This window comes from Ammospiza nelsoni, chromosome 7 (assembly GCF_027579445.1).
Source record: "Ammospiza nelsoni isolate bAmmNel1 chromosome 7, bAmmNel1.pri, whole genome shotgun sequence".
Lineage (NCBI taxonomy): Eukaryota > Metazoa > Chordata > Aves > Passeriformes > Passerellidae > Ammospiza > Ammospiza nelsoni.
Window position 1 is genome coordinate 18,948,545 of NC_080639.1, and position 18,480 is coordinate 18,967,024.

Genomic DNA, 18,480 nt, shown 5'->3' on the forward strand with positions numbered 1-18,480 from the left:
GAGGAGGTGGGACGCGGTTATTAGTATTCACGGCAGATGTATTTTCTTTAACGCAACGTCTTTATTCCAGTTGGTGGCCGACAGCAGAATCCGTTTCTCGATGCTATTTGCATTCCCTGTTTTATGGAGGATTAAAATATTTGTGTTCATCCAATCTGTACCGGCCAGAGTAAATTAACTTTTTTTTCCTCACCCTCTTCTTTTTCTTTTTTTTTTTTTTTTTTTTTTCTTTTTTTAATAACACAATTATCTCATTTAACAATTTGCCTTTAAAAAAATACTGTGGCTGTTAGGTTGGTGGTCAGGAGACAAAGGGAGTGAAAATAATTTTCATTTCAATAATTGCCTTCTGGTCAATTTAACTGTGCCTTATTTTGAAAGAGCCTGTCTAAATGAGATTCCTGTCCCAAATGTGTTCCCAGGCCTTAGCCCAGCCTTTAATTATTCCTGAGTTTTTTTTCTTCAGAATAAGACGCTGCACTGAGTAATCACAAAGAAGTCAGAGAGCATCCTTGAACCTTTTCAATAGCAAAGCCACTGATATTCAAATAACATGCAAGGACCATTTGACTGCATGGGGACATAAGCATTTCCAATTCACTATTTGCATAGATCAACTGTCTTTGAAAAGGAAAGGAGCAGTTGTCTTCCATAACATTAAAAAGCCTAGTTATCAAATCAAGTGCTTAGTTTGGGGCTTTTAAAACGTTTACATTTTATCTTAGGTTGCCCTTTACCGTTTGACATGCAAATTTGGTGCAGTTAATTTGGACAATTAAAAGGATCTTCAAGGGAGCTTTGTCACCGAGAATATTCGGAGTTTTCCCCGCGGACCAGCTGAGATAAAGTTGGCCAGAACAAATGATGTCTAGGAGATTAATTAGATATTTGATAAGACATGAATCCCTAATAAGGGAATACAAGGCACAGGGGGCTGCTGTGTGCTCTAAGTCAAAATTAATAACATTTAACAAGATTTTCATTTAGGCATGAAATGTCTTTTCCGGAGTATTGACTCTAGCGATTTATTCCCCCGAGATCACCTCCCAGCCTAGGCAGCCTTGTGGCGCTGAAGGCTTTTAAAATTAAATAAATAGTTCCTCAGCGCAGTTTGCCTGCACTCGATTTTGGGGACGGTTTCACCAAAGCCACTTAGGTCTCAGCATGGTTTCCGGCTGTAGCAGGGCTCGGACTCTGTTAAAATTTGTTGGGTTTTTTTGTTTTGTTTTTTACAGTAAATCAAAGCAAAGGCGGCTTGAAAAGAGCGAGCAGAGTGGTTCAGTGCGCCTGGCTCAGGGGCCGGTCCCATCCCCTCCCAGCTATATCCTTGCTGACTGTATTTTTAATCACAGTGACTGTGAGGACGATGGAAAGGGGTGCGAGGGCTCCTACTCAAAAAGTGACCCCTGCGAGGACTGGGTGGGGGGGAAGAAGGGGACACGAAGAAGAACAAACCCGTGAGTATATTGTTCAGAGTCCTTTAATAATACCAAAATGAAAATATGTCAAGATTTTTTTCCATACAGATAAACGCATTTAATTTCTTTAAGAGACCTTAACTTACGTGTATTTGAGTGAAGTGTTAACTCAACATTTTAAATATCTTTTACATATATACTGACTTCCACAAAGTGCATCAGAAATTTATAATTAAAAAAAAAAATCAAAACCCCAAAACCTCCCTGAATTTCAGGAATTCACCAATTTAAAAAAAAAAATCCCCAACCCCCCTATCAGATCAACATTTACAAGAAAAATAAGGGAACACGATCTGGTTTTCTTTTTTTTTTTTTTTCCTGTTTTTCTTCTTTTTTGAACCCTATTTATACAGATGTTTATGGGATACAGAGGGACCGTCTCAGAGTTGCAGCTGTATTTCTCACCTTAAGCCTCTCTTAGGATGCTTGCCTTCCAAGAGAAAGAGAAAAGGGAAACGGAAGAAAGTGTCACTCGGTACCTAGTGGCCGGGCGGGACGAGGGCCGCGCCTCTCGGGCCCCGCCGTCCGCCGGCCCGCCCCCGCCGCGGCCCGGGGCGGCTGGCGTCCCTCCGGCCGGCGCGGGGCACAGTCCGAGCGGCTCCGGCGGCGCTGCCCCTAGGAGTCGCCGGGGCCCGCGGTAGGTTCCTTGCCCGGTCCGCGGGCGGCGCCCACCCCCTCGTGCAGGATGAGGTCGGGGGACTCGGAGCGCGGCGTTTCCAGGTTGCTGGCGTCCGTGTCGCTGTCGCTGCCCTTTTTGCCCCCGCCGCCCCCGTTGTGCGTTTTGATGTGTTTGCTCAGGTGGTCGCTGCGCATGAAGCGCTTGTTGCAGACGGGACAGGCGAAGCGCTTCTCGCCCGTGTGAGTCCGCAGGTGCCGCTGCAGCTCGTCGGAGCGGGTGAAGCGCTTCCCGCAGAAGAGCCAGTTGCAGACGAAGGGCCGCTCGCCCGTGTGCCAGCGCAGGTGCGCCTTCAGGTGCGAGGTCTTGCCGTACACCTTGCCGCAGCCGGGGATGTGGCAGCTGTGCAGCCCCTTGCGCCGCAGGCTGGCCCCCGCCGGCCCCAGCCGCTCGGCCTCCTGGCAGTTGGGGCAGTCGCAGGTGGCGCGCCCCGAGTAGCGGCGGGCGGAGCGGGCCGAGCCGCCCCCGGCGGCAGCGGCGGCGGCGCCCGAGATCATGGCGCTGGCCGCCGCCACCGCCGCGCTAGAGTCCGTGTAGGAGGGCAGCACGGGCTTGAAGCCCTCCTGGGTGAGCAGGTGCTGGCTGGTGGAGAGCAGGTGCGAGGCCGCCGTGGAGCCCAGGCCGGTGGAGCTGAAGGCGGAGTGGGTGAGGGAGCTGAAGTCGGGGTTGTAGGTGCCCAGTTGGGAGTGCAACGAGGCCTGGGGGGCGCCCGAGTGCAGCGAGCTCTGCAGCCCCCCCGCCGGGTTCTGCACCTCAAGCCAGGAGCCGGGGTTGGTGTGCACGTCCCACCAGGAGGAGGCCGCTCCGTTGGCCACCTCGCCCGCCGAGAGCGTGGAGTGGAAGCCCGACTTGTACCAGGACTCGTAGGGGTGCGCCATGCCCACCCGCGGGTAGAGGCTCTCGGCCGCCGAGCTGTGCACTTTGGAGATGAAGGCCGACTGCCCGCCGGGCTCCTGCGGGGACACGCCCGCCGCCGCCGCCGAGTTGGAGAAGAGGCCGCCGTAGTCGCTGCTGAAGGCCGAGGAAGTGGGCGAGGTGGAAGCCAGGCAAAAGGCGCTGTTGGCGGTGCCCGTGCCGCTGGCCAGTCCGTTGGAACCCCTGCTCGTGGCCACCGTGAAGCCCGAGAGGCTGGAGCCCAGGTTGCAGCTGGAGGTGGAGCGTTTCCAGGGGTGGAAGCCCCCTTTGGCGAAGGCGCTAGACTCGGGCAGGGTGGTCAGGGGACTAGTGTTGCCGATCTTGTTGCAGGTGGCGGCCAGCATGGCCAGGGGAGTCGTTCCAAATCTCGGCTCTTCCTGAGGGAACAGACAAAGCCGGTCCGTCAGCCTAACCCTTGCCACCTCGCCAGGCTCCCGCGGGGACGCGGCAGCGCGGGTCGAACCGCGGCGCAACGAGCGGTACCGCGGAAAAGTTTACTCTTATTTTAGAGGAAGGCTCCAGCCCTGCCACGCTGGGCACAACTCGTTTTCCGCGGGACACCGGTCTCATCGCCCGAGAGATTTACCTCGCAAGCGGGTCCCGACGGGGACAAGCGACACGCGTGTTCCGAGAGGGCTGCTCGAGCGTACCGCCGTTAAACCAAAAATCCCGTGGGAACGAAATGCGGCGTCTCCTCGAGCAACCGTACAGGAGCGACGGAAAAAAAAGAGATGGCAGCAAGGCGAGCAGTGTGCGGAGCCTTCCGACTGTCGCCTCGTGCAACGCCGGGCCGGCGAAAATCTTCGGAAATCGAGCGTAGTTAAGAGTTAAAAAGAACAAACAAAAAAATCCCAAACCAAATCAAGAACTAGACAAAAGAAAGCAGAAGCAGCAAAGCTTCTCTCCGGCCCAGCGAGTTTTCAGGCTAAACTCTTTGAGAACGACCCGATGGGCAGCCCGCAATGAAATCCCCCGAGGCGGGCCGGGATCACCTCCCATCCGCGGGTCCACGCGATTTCGGCAAGGGGCAGCCGCAACGCGGCGGCAACGCCAGTTTTTCCGGGGGGAAGCCGCGAGGAAGCGCGCGGTGCGACTTACCCCGAGGATAGACGTAGCCATAGCACGTCCGTGGGTTGGGCGGTGGGGCGGAGGGGACGGCGCTCGGTGAGCGCCCCGCGCTGCCCGGCGGCACTAAGGACACTCCGGCGCGGCGGGGCCAAACTCTGCCTAAGTGCGGGCAGCGCCCGCTTTGAAGTACCGCTGGCGGCGGCGCTCGCCCAATGAGGGCGCGGGCGGAGCGGCCCGGAGCGGCCCGGCAGCCAATCAGGCTGCGCGGAGGTGCCGGCGCCGGGGCGCGGGGCGCGTGCCTGTCAGCGCGCGGGGAGAAAACTCCCGGCTCCGGCCCGCGGCGGCCGCGCCGCAATTACCGGCGGCCCCGGCCCCGGCCGCGCCTCCCGCCGCGCCGCGACTCCCGCCGCCCCCGCGCCGCCTGCCCGCCGGGGAGCGCGGCCGGCCGCAGAGGCCAGGAGGCGAGAGCGAGGTCAGCGCCGGCGGAGGGCTGGTGTCACGGCTGACGCCGCTCCGCCGTCTCCTGTAAACTGTGCAGGAGGTGTCCGATGCGCTGCTGCTGGTGTAGTCACCTGCGATCCTCGCGGCCCGTAAACCATACCTGCGTCGCTTTTATTCAACAGGCCCTTTGCCTCCTTCTCAAGCCATTTGGGAGCCGTCCGTGTTGGATACAAATAACCTAACAGCGCCTAATGACATTCTGTGAAAACACGTTAATTTTTTTTGTTTATTTTCTTTACTAAATGCCTGAGGCGATTTCATGCACAACGTATTTCTTACTTTCATTGCAAAAAGAGCTGAGGAGGCTCTGTGGTTATGTAAAGTGCCAAAAAATTCCAAAGGCAGGGAACCGCCAGGCATCTCTTTGCTCTCGCACCGGGGCGGGAGAGGGGACCAGAGGCATTTGACATCCTGTCGCTTAGGATAGAGGACGTTATTTTACAGAGTAATCGCCAGAAAAACACTTTGAAAGTCAAATTCGCAGCCTGCAGCACGTTTTTCAAGCCTCATATACTCCCGTGGAAGCAGTGCTGCTAATGGCAGAAAGCTTGCTCCCTCCTAGCAGTGCTAGGGCGCTGCTGGAATAAGCCGCCCTAGCACTTGCCTGTGGCCTCTGCACTGTGCACACTCCACGCACCCAGTGAGCGACAGAGACTATACCTGCTCTCTGCATGTGCAAAATGTAAGTCCAAACCTCGGCTCGTCAATGTCTTGCAAGCTAGTCCCTTTGATTTGTAATTATCGGAGGCTTCTTAAGTAATTGGCTAGAACTTGCCCGTACTGTGCCCGCGGAAGATCAATAGGCGTGCAACTTTTCATCATCGCGGTCGGCTCTGTGAGAATGGGAATAGGAGCTTTTCCCCTTCCTTTTTGCCGTTCCCAGGGCAGCTGGGTACAATTCTGAACCAGAAATATGAGTGCGTTTAGCAATGCCGGGCCCTTGCTCTGCATTTCGGTCAATATTTCCTTCTCGGTGCCGTCTCAGCCATCCAGTGTAAAACCTTCTAGCAGATGCAAAATAGGCATCGCTTAGGAGCAAGATGGAGAAACCGAGAATTTGAGATTATGATTTCGCTTTTCTTCACATGTTTACATGTGTATGTGTGTGTGTGTGCTTAAATCAGGTGGGCATTGCGGTTTTTTTCTATATTGTTATGCAATCTATAGGACGACTGCCATGGATGTCCCTGGAGATTATCTTTTATTTAAACGTCTAAGGCTATTTTCAAAGGGCGCTCGCCTTTTTGTCGCCGGGTATTAAACAGAGTCGGGACAGTAGGTGAAAAAAATTCTGTTCTGCGCTTAATTCTTTCCACATTGACTCGCAGCCGGCGCAGGGGTCCGGGTGGTGCCTGGCAAAGCCTTCCCTCGGAAGGGCTGCCCGGAGCAGCTCCTGAGCGGCGGCTGTACCCAGGGGGGCTGTAGCGCTCGGCGGGTGCAGGCGGCACAACGGCGGTGCGGGGGGAAGCGACATAACCCCCACGGGCGAGGCGAGGAGTCCCACAGGGCACCCGGGAGCCATCGCCCAACAGGTGACTCCTTCCTTCCCTCCTTCCTTCTTTTCTCTTCCTTTTCTCCGGGGAAACCCGCTCCTTCCCTTCCCAGGAGCCTGCCATGGTGGTCGTCAAGTGGCAGCGCGGCGCTTCTGGCCAACCCCAGGGCGGCGGGGGGAGAGGGTCTTTCCTCTCATCCTGGGGAAAGTCATCAATAAAATACGGCTGGAAGGCAGATCGAGAGCGTGACGTTTAAAAATGTTGCCTCTACATCAGCGAGTAAAGGCATCCGCTGCCCGCTTGCGCTCCCACAGCAAAGTGGGGATTCTGCTGTGCCTGAGGACTGGCGGGCGGCTCTGCCTGCCGCACATCCATCTCCTCGCCCCTTTGTAGTCGGAAAAGTAACTAAAACCCGCAGGAACGAGGCAGGCGGTGCAAAGGCTAAGCGAACGGCGGCGGAAGGGGGAACGCTGCTAAAATCTTTAGGGGGTCAAGTATTTTCTGACAGATTTTTTTCATACTCCAAAAATCGAGTTTTTAAACAAAGATCAATGTGTTATGCTAAAGTGTTGAGCTGACTGTTAAAACATTTGGGGGGATAATGACAATGTAACAAAGGCCTGGTTTGGAGTGAATCATCACCCTTTTAAAAGTTAAAGCAATTTTCAGGAGAATAGCTTTCAGCAAATGCTTTACATTATTCAAAACGGCCAAATAATGCTCTATTATAGAGCCTGAATGCTGCCAGTCAGCCCATAAGTGCAATTTGTGCAAAGGCTCGGTGCCTTATCTCCACTTCTTTATAAAGAGGTGAATATAAAACAATTTCTTCCAAACCCAGACAGAGAGCACGAAAATTGCTTCCCTTTCTGCAATCAGGGCAATTTAACTGGAGTGCAATTAGCACTATTAAATGTCGATTCTGCATAAACAAATCTGACTAAGAAGCGAAAGTGGGGTGAGAACCTCATATAAACTGGAACTGATTTTTAAAAATTATGTATCCGGGTCCTTTACAATTGATCCGTGACGTTTTCATCTCAGAATATATTTACATCATAAATACATTACAGTTAAATCAATGTAAATCTAAAAAAAAAAATCTCAATATGAATGCTAATAAAGAATAGCCTAATTAAATGCAACAGTTCACTTTCTTTGAACAATATTGTTTCCCATCTTCTCTCTACGAGTGTCTTTTGATGTGTGTAGCTACTAAAGTTGCTGTCTTTAGGAGGTAGAGCTGGGAAACAATTCTTTCATTACAGATGGTTGGGAAGCTCCTGGGTTTATATTCAAGAGCATCAGATGAAATGGCTCGTCTGTTCAAAAAGAGCTCTGGGAAAGAGCTGCCAAATATTTTCCAAATAAATCGATTTAGCAGCAGTTAAATGTAAGCTTGCTGTACATTTTCCCCTGCATTCTAGGAGGAGCACGGAGTTTTACCCATGGCAGTTATGGGTAGGAAGGGGGCAAACCCTTCCAAGTTTAAGAGAAGCAGCCTAATTTTCTGCCAAACAGAAGGGACATGGGCAGGAAACAGGCAAACTGCTCATTGCCGAGATAAATAATTGCGTCCTGCCAGATTTTTTTTTTTTTTAGCAACAGTTCTTCCGTGCGGAACCCCCTCCCCCCTCAATTACACTCTTCATTTACGTGATCTAGAAGCCAGCATTGATTATCAGAGCAACTCAGAGGGGTACCTGGTGATAAATTAATAACTTCAGTTAGGAAAAGGCTCCCCTGCTATTCTGCCCAAGACTAGATACTACAAGGGGGAAGTATAAATAGAGATAGTGTTAAAATACAGACCTTGGTGCCTGTTGAGTCCACTGAATTCTTTCCACTATAGAGTTTTTAATTTGTGGGTAAAGATGAAGTGCAGCTTTTGATTAGAAGGAAATCTTTTATAGTTAATAAAAAGGGAATGAGCACTGGGATCAAATAGATAATGGAAATTAAATTAAAATTATGGCACTCTCCCACAATTTCTGCTTGATCTTTCATATGATGTTTGTTACACGGTGCACTCCCCTCTCCTCCTGCCCCCTGCACACTGAGCCCCGCGGTGGAGCATCAGGCTGGGCTTTCATATTTTCTCGATCTTTAAGGTGACGCTGTTTAGGAGTAGCAGGGAGACCCATATTACCCTGTGTTTAAAAAATCTGCACAGTCGTTTCAGAAATCCTGTCGTTTACTGAACGCACTCAAAAGCGTGTCTTTGGAATTAATTCTCTTCCGCTAAATTTATTTGGACTGTGAATTTTAAAGCTCCCTTGTTCTGTTTATCTCAGCCGGAGACACGTTAACAATTCCAGGGAAGACTGGTGTCAAAGGAAGGAAGGTGACTGCAGACTGGATGATGATTTTAATTACTACAATTATTGGGAGATTATTCAACAGCATCATAGATTTGTTTTCTGCCTTGGTATGAAAGTCTGAGGAACATTGTGCGAGGAGCATTGTACGAGGATTTTACCTCTTGGTTCACATGCTTTCCAGTGCTCTTACGATGTATAGGTTAGGCATGACAAGCTCAGACTGCAGCAGGTTGGAAATTCACCAGTGCTAGCGTTCAGAAAGCTTTCTTAAAACGCAGGTGTTTCTAAATAGAAAGAGTTTAATTAGTAAACGCTCGGACCCAACGTTTATAGAGCGTGAAAGCGCCTTTGCACACAAGTCCATTAAAGCAGCTCTGCTGACTCGGTAATGAGGTGCGTGCGGTGCGCAGGGCAGCGGCGGCCGGGACGGCGAGCTCGGCGCTCCCGGGCAGCCCCGGCCCGCCCCGGCCCGCCCGGCTCCTCCGCCCCGCCGCTGCCCGGCCGGGCCGCGGGGAACGGGCGGGTGCCTCAGCGGAGCAGCCTCCCCGCGGAGGAGTCCTGGCCCCCCATGCTGCCAGCATCCCGCTTCCGGTGCCCTCCTAGCTTTTTACACCACGCTTTTAGCCAGGCGTGACTCAGAATGTTGACTGTGATTAAGCAAGCTGTCTATCTACAGATAGAGATATGTGGCAGCGTAATTGGCGGCGTGATTGACATTACAAAGTTCTCTTCGGTCCACAATGACCAATAAATCCTCCTGCAGCTTTTGCCATTTAATGAACTGCTATTTTGGAAAATATGCCAGACCCCCATTCCTATGTTCTCTTCTTCCCCCTCACCCTGTCCTGGGATTAGGGCAAGGAAAGAAGGGGAGCCATTCATTATGCTCTTTCTGTGTTCTGTAATTACTGGAACTCAGGCTTAAGGTGAATTTCAGCTCAGATCATGAACCATTTCACGTTCAGATGCAAGCTTGCAATACTTTCCTAGTGGCAATTAGGAGCCTATTACAAGCCATTAGATTGATCAATGTACCTTAAACAATGTGAATGATTTATATGGCAAAGAAAAAAACCTTCTTACATCCATTGTACTGTTCCAGCGACCAACCTGGCCCTCTGTCTCCATTCATCACAGCTTTAAACAAACTAAAGCAATTTATTTAGTTAAACTTAAATGCAAAGAAACAGGCTCAGTTCTTCGTCATGTAGGGCATCTGAGCTTTATCCCTTTATTGTCAAGAGATGAAGGCTGCAAGAATTTGAGTTTGTGGGGGGGAAAGGGAGGGGTAGATTTGCTGGTTTCCAAATGGATTAATTCACCTTGTACCTGAAAGAAGGAAACAAAGAGATCCCTGACTACTTCCTAAAGAGAACACTAATCTGCTGTGCAGATGCAACACAAGGAGGAAAGCAGGGGCTTACAAAGTGTTCAGCGAAGTGTTTGGTTAGATGATTGTAGCCTTTTAATGACAGTCTGGATGCAGAACCACTATCCCTGGAAGCTCCAAGACAGCTAAGGAGTGGAAAGCAGGCTGGGATGTGCCAGCTGATGGAGGGACAAGGGTAGGGGCAGTCTTCACCACCATGGGTGGTTATTCTAACTATTCTACAACTAAAAAACTACAAAATATCAGTTACTATGAAAGCCGGAGCTGCTACCCTGTAGGACTTGGGCCTGTGTTTATTTGCCTCCTTTCGCAAGGCCCACGGAACCTCTCACACCTGGAAAATTCCTCCTAGCTCCTGCCAGCCCCAAAATGAAGAGCTGGGAGAGACTGGTGACTTTGCACTTGCTAGCAATTTATTAGGTAAACAGAGATTCAGTTCAGAAGGAACAGGACCATGATTTACATTCATTGAACTGATGGCCCCTGTTTCTTGCATTTTTCTTACCTTTTTGCTAACCTTATTTACCTTGAGACTTAGCACTCCAAAATCAGTCTTCTCTATACATACCAAGTGACAGAATGAATCTTTGGCTTGGTGTTAAACAGTTCTGACATGCTTCAAATTAAAACCACTGAGAAAAAAAACCCCACGCATGTGAACGAACTAAACCATTCTTTGAAATGTGACTTTAATGGGACCAGTGTAACTGGTGACAGTGTTTGTTAGAAAAAAAGCCAAAACATCTGTAAGTCTTGGTTCAGCTGGAAATTTATTTTGGAATATCATACGAGAGAAAATGTTATTAACTTAAGATTCCAATTATTATTTGTGTTTCGACAACAGTCTGCTCTCTGGAAATTGCTGCTATGCTTGTCAAAAGTCACTGTTTTATCCCATAATTTTCTGCAAGGAGGTAAGCACAGAGCTCTTCAGTATAGGTACAAAGAAAAGAAACAAGGAATGAGTGTTGAACTCTATCAAGAGATACCAGCCTTTTGCTACAAAATGTGGATCCAGACATTCCTGATTTTCCAGTTGTCCATATGGGATTGATACTAGTCATTTATTTAGTTATCATCTGCTTTCTTTCTAGCTAGCAAGGGATTGCTAAAACACAATGCCCACTATGTAAAACCAAATGAGAGTTTCAATAGGAATAAGGGCAGTCCTCCCTCGTCCCCAAAGGAGATCCCACATTGAGAAGAGCGTTTATGTAGTGAGAAGAGCATTTCTGGTGAGTCTGTCATACACTAAACCCACTTGTTCCATTTCTTGTAGACACTACGCTATCGAGAGCTTTACCCATAGAATCAGCAGTGTGTCCTGCTTACCTTAAACTTTCTCTTTATCATGGAGGAGACATCAAAGAAGAATAAAAGATCTGGAGGCCTCTTTCAAAGATTTTGTAGAGGTTGTCCATTTAGTCACATTGTGCTTTAATGTCTTTTTCCTTTTCCAAAGCTTTGTATTTGTCACTTTGCCCAGGAGAGTTGCTGGGCCAATCTCCTCAGGACATGTTCTGGCCTTCCTCTACTTTAAGTGTTGCTACAAAAGCAGTCTACTTGAAGGGATTTCTGCAGTACTTAACTACACATATACAAAAGCAGCCTATGCTTCCTAATATGCTGTTTCAGGCCCTTACATTCCAATCTGGCTTGCATTGCCCTTTAATTATCTGTCTTCTTATTGTGATCAAATGAATTTTTACTAATCTCCACATTTATTGTTAAGGTAAATAGATGCTGCTTTTAATCAGTATGGAGGGCCAGACCAATGCAGTTTGAAGAAACTTAAGTCAACTATAAAGGGTTCAATGTGTGTATAATTACAGAGGACGTCAGCTATTCACTCCAGTCTAATTCAGTGTCTGTTTAGAGACAGAGCTCTTCCTTTCCTCTTTCCTCTGCTCCCTCTCTCACCTGATTTGCTCCCCACTGTTTCACAAAGCCAGCAAGAAGAGCACAGTGGAGGCCAGGCCAGCAGCAGCCCTCCTGAACCTCAGGCTGGATTAATTTAGTGGATTGGAACTCCTAGGTGAGTATAAGCATATGGGTACAATATAACACCTTCTTCCAACAAAAAAGATTGATTGCATCTTAGCCTCAGTATTAAATGTGCTATTATCAGAAGAAGCTGGAATAATGCATGAAGTCACTTTAAAAGAAAGCAGGTTTCCTTTGCGAGCATACTTATTATTTCAATAGTATTTGAGAACTAGTTTAATAGTGGCCACGTTGTTGCTTACTAAAATATATTTGAATTGAACATGTATATATCAAGGTATTTTTTCTTAATTTTAGTTTGAATTATTCCTGAAGTTCTCATTAAATTTACCATTTGTAAAGGACAGATTAAATGAAAATGGCTTTTAGAAAATAGAGCTGGAAATTATTTTGACCTTTGTGACCTGGTAGAGGTGATAATTTGCTGCAGCACTGTATGTTGGATGTATCTGACATTTTAGGTATTCCCTCATAGTTTCAGACCTTTGTACGGATGAACTCCACCTGAGACAACTCAGCAGTCAACTTTTTTGTTACCTTCATGTAAATGAGAAGACTACAGCTGTCTTAAGCAATCTAGATGGACACCACCAATGGAAAATTAAACTTGGGCGAGGGCAATGCAAAGAAAAGAATGTCTATTATCCACAATAATGCTCCTAACATTTTCTAAACAGCTGTTACCTGTGTCTGTCCATAATTGTCCTTCTTACATTAACGTTGCAATCTTTCTTTCTGAACAGTTACAGAAATCTCTCCCCACTGACTTTTCCATATGTAAACAACCTATACAGCATTTTGTAATGTAAAACAAATGTGGTAAGTAGGTCCCACATTAAAAAAAATGTTTATCTATTTAGAAAACAACTTGACTGCAAAATTCCCAGTTAAAGCAAAATAAACAGAAGCCAAAATCTCTATCATCACATCCCATCACATTAGAGTAACATGCTAGTTATTGAAATGTGATTCTCTGTAGGGGCAAACCATTAGACACCTCAGAGGGATTGAAAGCAGGGAAACAAAATGCAAGTTTCACATTTCTAAAATCTCATCTCCACATTTAAGAAATAGGATGGTCACAATTCCCATGCAGTACTTAAGACAGTGTAACTTGATCCTCCATGATGTATTTTGGAGGACATTTAGCAAAGCTCCAAGGTTTGTTCACCTGAGACATGTAGAAAAATGTGTCAATGTGTCCTGTGTGTCTGGTTTTTGGAAAACATCCTGGCAGAAAGCACAGCTCTCGGAGCAAGAGCAGGCAGTGTCCTCCAGCTCTTTCCTATTATCACTGCACATACATCAGGATGTGAAATAAGTAGCCAGACCTTTCAGCCAGTACCCAGGCTGTTATGCACTAACTTCAAAAGAGACTATCTGAGTGAGAATTACATGCTCCTAAGTCAAAGATGTTGAAGTTAGTGCACATAGAAACTTGTGCTTGTTCAGAGGAAATGTCTAAATTTTCTAAAAAGGTGTGAAGTGTAAAATAAAATTGCAGGCTTTGGAAAGATAAGTTGTGTAATGCCACAGACTGTTCTGAAACCCTCTTTTCCCAGCAGTGGGGGGAGTGCTGATATACAGAACACAGACATGCAACGCTGTATTTTTCCAGGGAGTAGCTGTGGTACCCACACGTTGACTAGCCACATTCCATGAAGCATCAGGAGCACAGGAACACCTCTTTGTGCCAAAGTACATGCTAGAGATGCTACAAAATGTGGTTTATTGCCATGTGAGGGATGGACTGAGCCCATATAACACCAGATGTTCTAAGGGTGTGCAAAAACCCAGAGTATCTGGAATTTTGCAGCTTCAAGACTGAAATTTTACAAACACTAATTATTTGCAGATGGTGTCTTACCTTACTTGCAAGTGTGTGTCTGCACACACACTTGCAACTGCATAAGGGAGAGGGAGGGGATCTCTGTAAATAAACTGCTTAAAAAGAAAACCAAATAGTCAAACTAACAGCTTGGTAGTTTGATATTAAATTGCCTATTGTTACAGTATTTTTCAAATAGCTGTTACCATAACAACATATTTTTTCTTTAAATTTTTTTAGCTGTTTGGAAAAAAAAATTCTTGCCAGAATTCTTCCATAATAGCTTCCATTAATAGCACTGTCTTCTGTTGGGGAGGCCAGTGCTGATGTCTCCTGCTGTCACAAGTCACTCACACATCTAGCAGATGTTTTGTTTGATAAGGCCAATTTGAGCTTTATAGAACACGTTGTGGTTTTTCATCCATTCCCAAAGAGCAAATATCAGTTAGGATGAGACTCCAAACTGATCATTTGCAGAGAGACAAGGAGCGTGATACCTGTCAGCAGAATGTGACCCACCCTGAGAAACTATCTCAGACAGAACTGTAAAAGATTCTCCTGTAACACAGCAATAGGGTACCAAGCACCAAGAGACAGACCTTGGAGCCATACCTATAACAAAACCAAAAAACATGAGAAGGGAAAGGAGGGAAAAAGGAGGTAAAAATCCTTTAGGAGGCCAGTATTTCTCTCCAATTCTGTAGCACATTTTACTAAATTCTTAATGTAAATGCTGTAGATGAAAGTGGTTTATCTCTATCAGACAATTTATTTCAATCAGATTTGGAAAAAGTGGAAGAAAAGGAATCCACTTTAAACATTGATGCTGCCCCAGCAACACTGGCAATTTTATTTTGGATTCAGGTAATTTGCGTGACTAAGAAATAATTGCTTTTCCAGCCCCTACACACACTTGAATGTGGATAACATGTCCAGATTATTATATTTAATAATTCCTCTGCTAATACCATCTTGTTTCTGGAAACAGAGACACAACTATTTATTTTTGCAAGGTTTATTTTATAATCAGGTTTTTAATTTTATAATCACCTAGGACCATATTTTAGTGTAAGTTGTTTGAATTTTTTTAAGCATTTACTGCAGAATTAGAGAAGGTTCCACGAAATATTTGAATGCTATATAAAACTTCTCAGAGGAGAAGAAAATATTGCTGTATGTTATTTCTGTGTTAATTACCTGCATCAGAATGAGTGGCAGCTAGCCAGCCCATAGGGCATGCTACTTTTCTAGGGAAGGTGTGTAACTGTGTGCATCCAGATGTGTGCATATGTGTGTGCCCATATTTTCTTTGTACTAGCCAAAAATAATATTGAAAAATCTTAAAACAGTGTTGCTAAACAGTGTACTTTAATTTCCACACTCTTTTATGTAAATCTACATTCACAAGAGTAGTTTAAGAAAGGACATTCCACATTTATGCAAGTGTAAATGACTCTGCAAAACAAAGTGGTTATCTGGTCATAAGGCTGCAATGAGACTACTGCCACAACATCAAATCTTCTGCTTATTTGTGAAGGTATAAAACATTTGGGTGAACCTGAAGACAGCAGTATTGAAAACAGCATCACAAATCGTGTTGCTCTGATTAAAATTCTGAATAGATAGGGTGAAGTTCAGATTTTTTTTTCCAATATGTAGCTGAAAATATTTCTGTAAGTAAATTATTTCCCCCCCATATTTTAGTGTATTTAAAAACATGCACACTTGTATGTATTTCCACTTTTAAGAATGCTGGTTCCAGTTTTAAGAATGCAACAAGTCCTTTTGCTGGAGTTTCTGGTTTAGCAACACAGCTGTGTCAGGTTTAACTGACACATTTTGATCACATGTGATTTGACATGAAAAGGTGGAAGTGGTACTGCAGATGCCTGCAATTTGACTGATAATGTTAAGAATGTTTATCCACACACTGTCCATTAGATTTGCTTTGCTGAAGCGAGTTTACTCACCCTGAGATCATTTCATACAGGCAACAAATCTGAAGTTTTGAAATGAAGAGTACTGCATGCTCCTCTTTTATGCTCCATATTGGTTGTAAATGCATGTAACAAGTGTTAATGAGATGCAGTAAATTTATTAACAACAAAAATCTCTTGCATTCACCCCGCTCTGCTGTAACTAGAATTGAGAAGACAAGCTTTAAACAGGAGGAGCTTTCATATCCTGCTCCAGGAGTGTGACCAGCCGTGGTAGGTTGCTCTTGGCCTCATAACTGCTGAAAGGACTTTTGAAATGGGCACTGTTTGAACTTCTGAGCATGGTCTATAATCTTGTTTAATAATTACATCAACTGTGACAGTTTAGTTCAGCGTAGGTACCTAAAACTATTCCTGAAATTAATAATAGGCATGCTTTATAGCTTATGCATGTCAAAAGTTGTAAGACAAGTCTCATCATGGAATGTAACTATTTTAACATGACTTTTTAAATAGTCCAACCATTTAAAACAATTGCATAACATTTTTTCTCCAATCGTTAAAACAAAAAAATCTTTCTTTGTATTTATAGGGTTGAATATAGTTAAGTGACCTCTACAAAAACTTCCTCTTTGAAGTGTTCTCTGAAGAGATCTTCAAGGCAACTGAGTGCCTCAGATTGTGATTTTGTAAGGTTTTGATGCTAGAAAATTGTTTAACAAACAGCTCCAAAATATTGAGATTTTGATTAGTAACATACAGTGTCATGGCATTTAAAAAATATAAAGTTTGAAATCTAACATGTGGCAGAAGAGTATCTGTTCCACATGGTTAGGAGAATGGGAATGGGGGCATACCAATATCTGAGCAGGAGAAAATAGTTGTATAAAGCCAATTAAATTATTGTTTAGGAATATATTATACTGCTGTCTCTACTTGTGCCAGAACTATCCCTCTAAATTCATGGTTGAAGAGTATGATCCTTCAGTAGAATAGGGAGTTTGGATTAATGTTGCTTTGTTTTTTAAATGTATGTACTGTATGACTCTGCAGAGTGCTGGATTTGGTTAACATTGACTTCTCAGCAGAGAACAGTTTGGGAATATTAGCCTAATTTCTAAAAATAGTAATATGTGGATAATATAAGTCAGGAAATCTAGTTGAGTATAACAGTCCTGAGGAGCAATGCTCACACTGAAATCAGTCCTAGAGCCTCAGAACCTTTCACTGTAGTTAATTTCCTGTAGAGTTTCATACTCTTCACAATGTTGAAACTTTTCTCGTAAAAGAGTACTCTGCCAAAAGAAGTTTTGCTCTGTCTCAGGAAGCAAAATACTGCTGTACTTGGAGTCTTTCCAATGACAGAATTTGAACTAATGTTAAGAGATGCTGTACTGGCCTACACCAAGGGGTTAATTTAAAAATACCACCTCATTTATACCCTCATTACCACTAGATTAGGATTGCATCTAATCCCAAGTAATTACATATTAGTTGTATATATTAGCTCTAGGGTGGGATCTGATGTTTGCATACAAGTATTTATTTTACTAAGTGAAAAGGAGTAAAGACCTACCCAACTCAGGCCTCATACATCTATACCCCATTTGCATGTATACCTTTTAAATTCTAAACCAGAAAAAATTTGTAACTTTAATTTCTGTTTTGGGGTAAGCCAAAAAGGATTTTTAAAAAGCCAACAGTGTTGATTAAAAAAAAAAAATTACAGGAGCAAAATGCAAAGTAGTTAACTATTCAGTGTGAATACATTAACATTAGAATATGCCAGCTGCCGTTTACCATGCCATTGCAATGCTGCAACTGTCCAGACAACACTCTTGGAAGATGAAGTGTACCTGTAATTCTTACCAATGCCAACATTTCTTTGTTTTTTTTAATGGTTGGAAGTAATGGGTAGCCATAGAGATGTACAGTGGAAAAGATTCATAACCTATATTTCTGAGCAGTTTTGCATTTAATCCATCAGTTTGAGGAAAATACTTCCAAATGCAGATCTCTATTAGTGATGGAAAGTCATTGCAATATGAATATGCTTTCAGCAGTGCACTATGGAAAATGGACAATAAAACTGAAGTTCTTCTGTCTTCAGATCAATGTAAGCATGAATCTTAAAAATGTGAATAAAAGAGCTCATTCAGCAAGCGCTACTAATTATGTCTAGCCCGCATTTGCGAATGGTTTAATTGTGGATTGGTATTACTAAATCTCAAGGATTATTTTGCAGTTTTTGGAATCAACATTAAAAATAGTCTCCATTTAATCTCTTTCAGAAGAGTTGAAGCTAAATGTTACAAAACTAAAATGTAAATAATGAATAAGAGTCTCATAGCCAAATTATTATCTAATTACTGGAATCCAACTTCAGAATGATCACAGAACTTCTTTTTTAGTGTTCATTCACCCCATGATAGATATAATTTCATAAAATTTTTAAAGAACATTTTAATAAGCAGGAATATGACAAATCTTTGTGAGTTAGGATTTTGGGACTGTAGATTACCATCTTTAATCTCAGCTAAACAGAAGATACTCTCTCAAAATTCTTAAGCACAAATAAATTTTAGTTAGGGTTTTTTTTCCTAAACAGTTTCTGTGGGTGAATTTCCAACCTGTTGATGCAAATACCTACCACAGCTCACAGTCTATTGCAATTTCAAATTTCAAAACTAAGTAGGCTGGTATTTCTTCAGTCAATAATGCTGAAAGGTACATACTGAAAAAGGAGGAAAACCCTAAAAACATTAAAATAACAAGTATTTTCCAAGTGTTTAACTCATGCAGTCTTTGGGAATTACAGAAATTTAGAACTGCACTACTGAAGTTGCTGGCAGCATGCTTTTGAGTAGTG

General features: G+C 44.7%; 1 protein-coding gene across 1 annotated transcript; it reads right to left on the reverse strand.

Moving 5' to 3' along the window:
* Positions 1 to 2,093: 2,093 nt before the first annotated feature.
* On the reverse strand, positions 2,094 to 4,276 carry SP9 (Sp9 transcription factor). Its single transcript, XM_059476306.1, has 2 exons — positions 4,168 to 4,276; positions 2,094 to 3,446 (listed from the first exon to the last, which is right to left on the reverse strand). The coding sequence occupies exons 1-2, from the start codon at positions 4,186 to 4,188 to the stop codon at positions 2,094 to 2,096; spliced, it is 1,374 nt and encodes a 457-aa protein (XP_059332289.1). The 5' UTR covers positions 4,189 to 4,276.
* Between the last annotated feature and the right edge of the window lie 14,204 nt (positions 4,277 to 18,480).

Excerpts from the sequence above, each read along its gene's own strand:
- SP9 (XM_059476306.1), bottom strand. The coding sequence starts at position 4,188 with ATGGCTACGTCTATCCTCGGG. Across the intron at positions 3,447-4,167 it reads TGGCTACGTCTATCCTCGGG|GAAGAGCCGAGATTTGGAAC; the intron begins GTAAGTCGCACC and ends CTGTTCCCTCAG.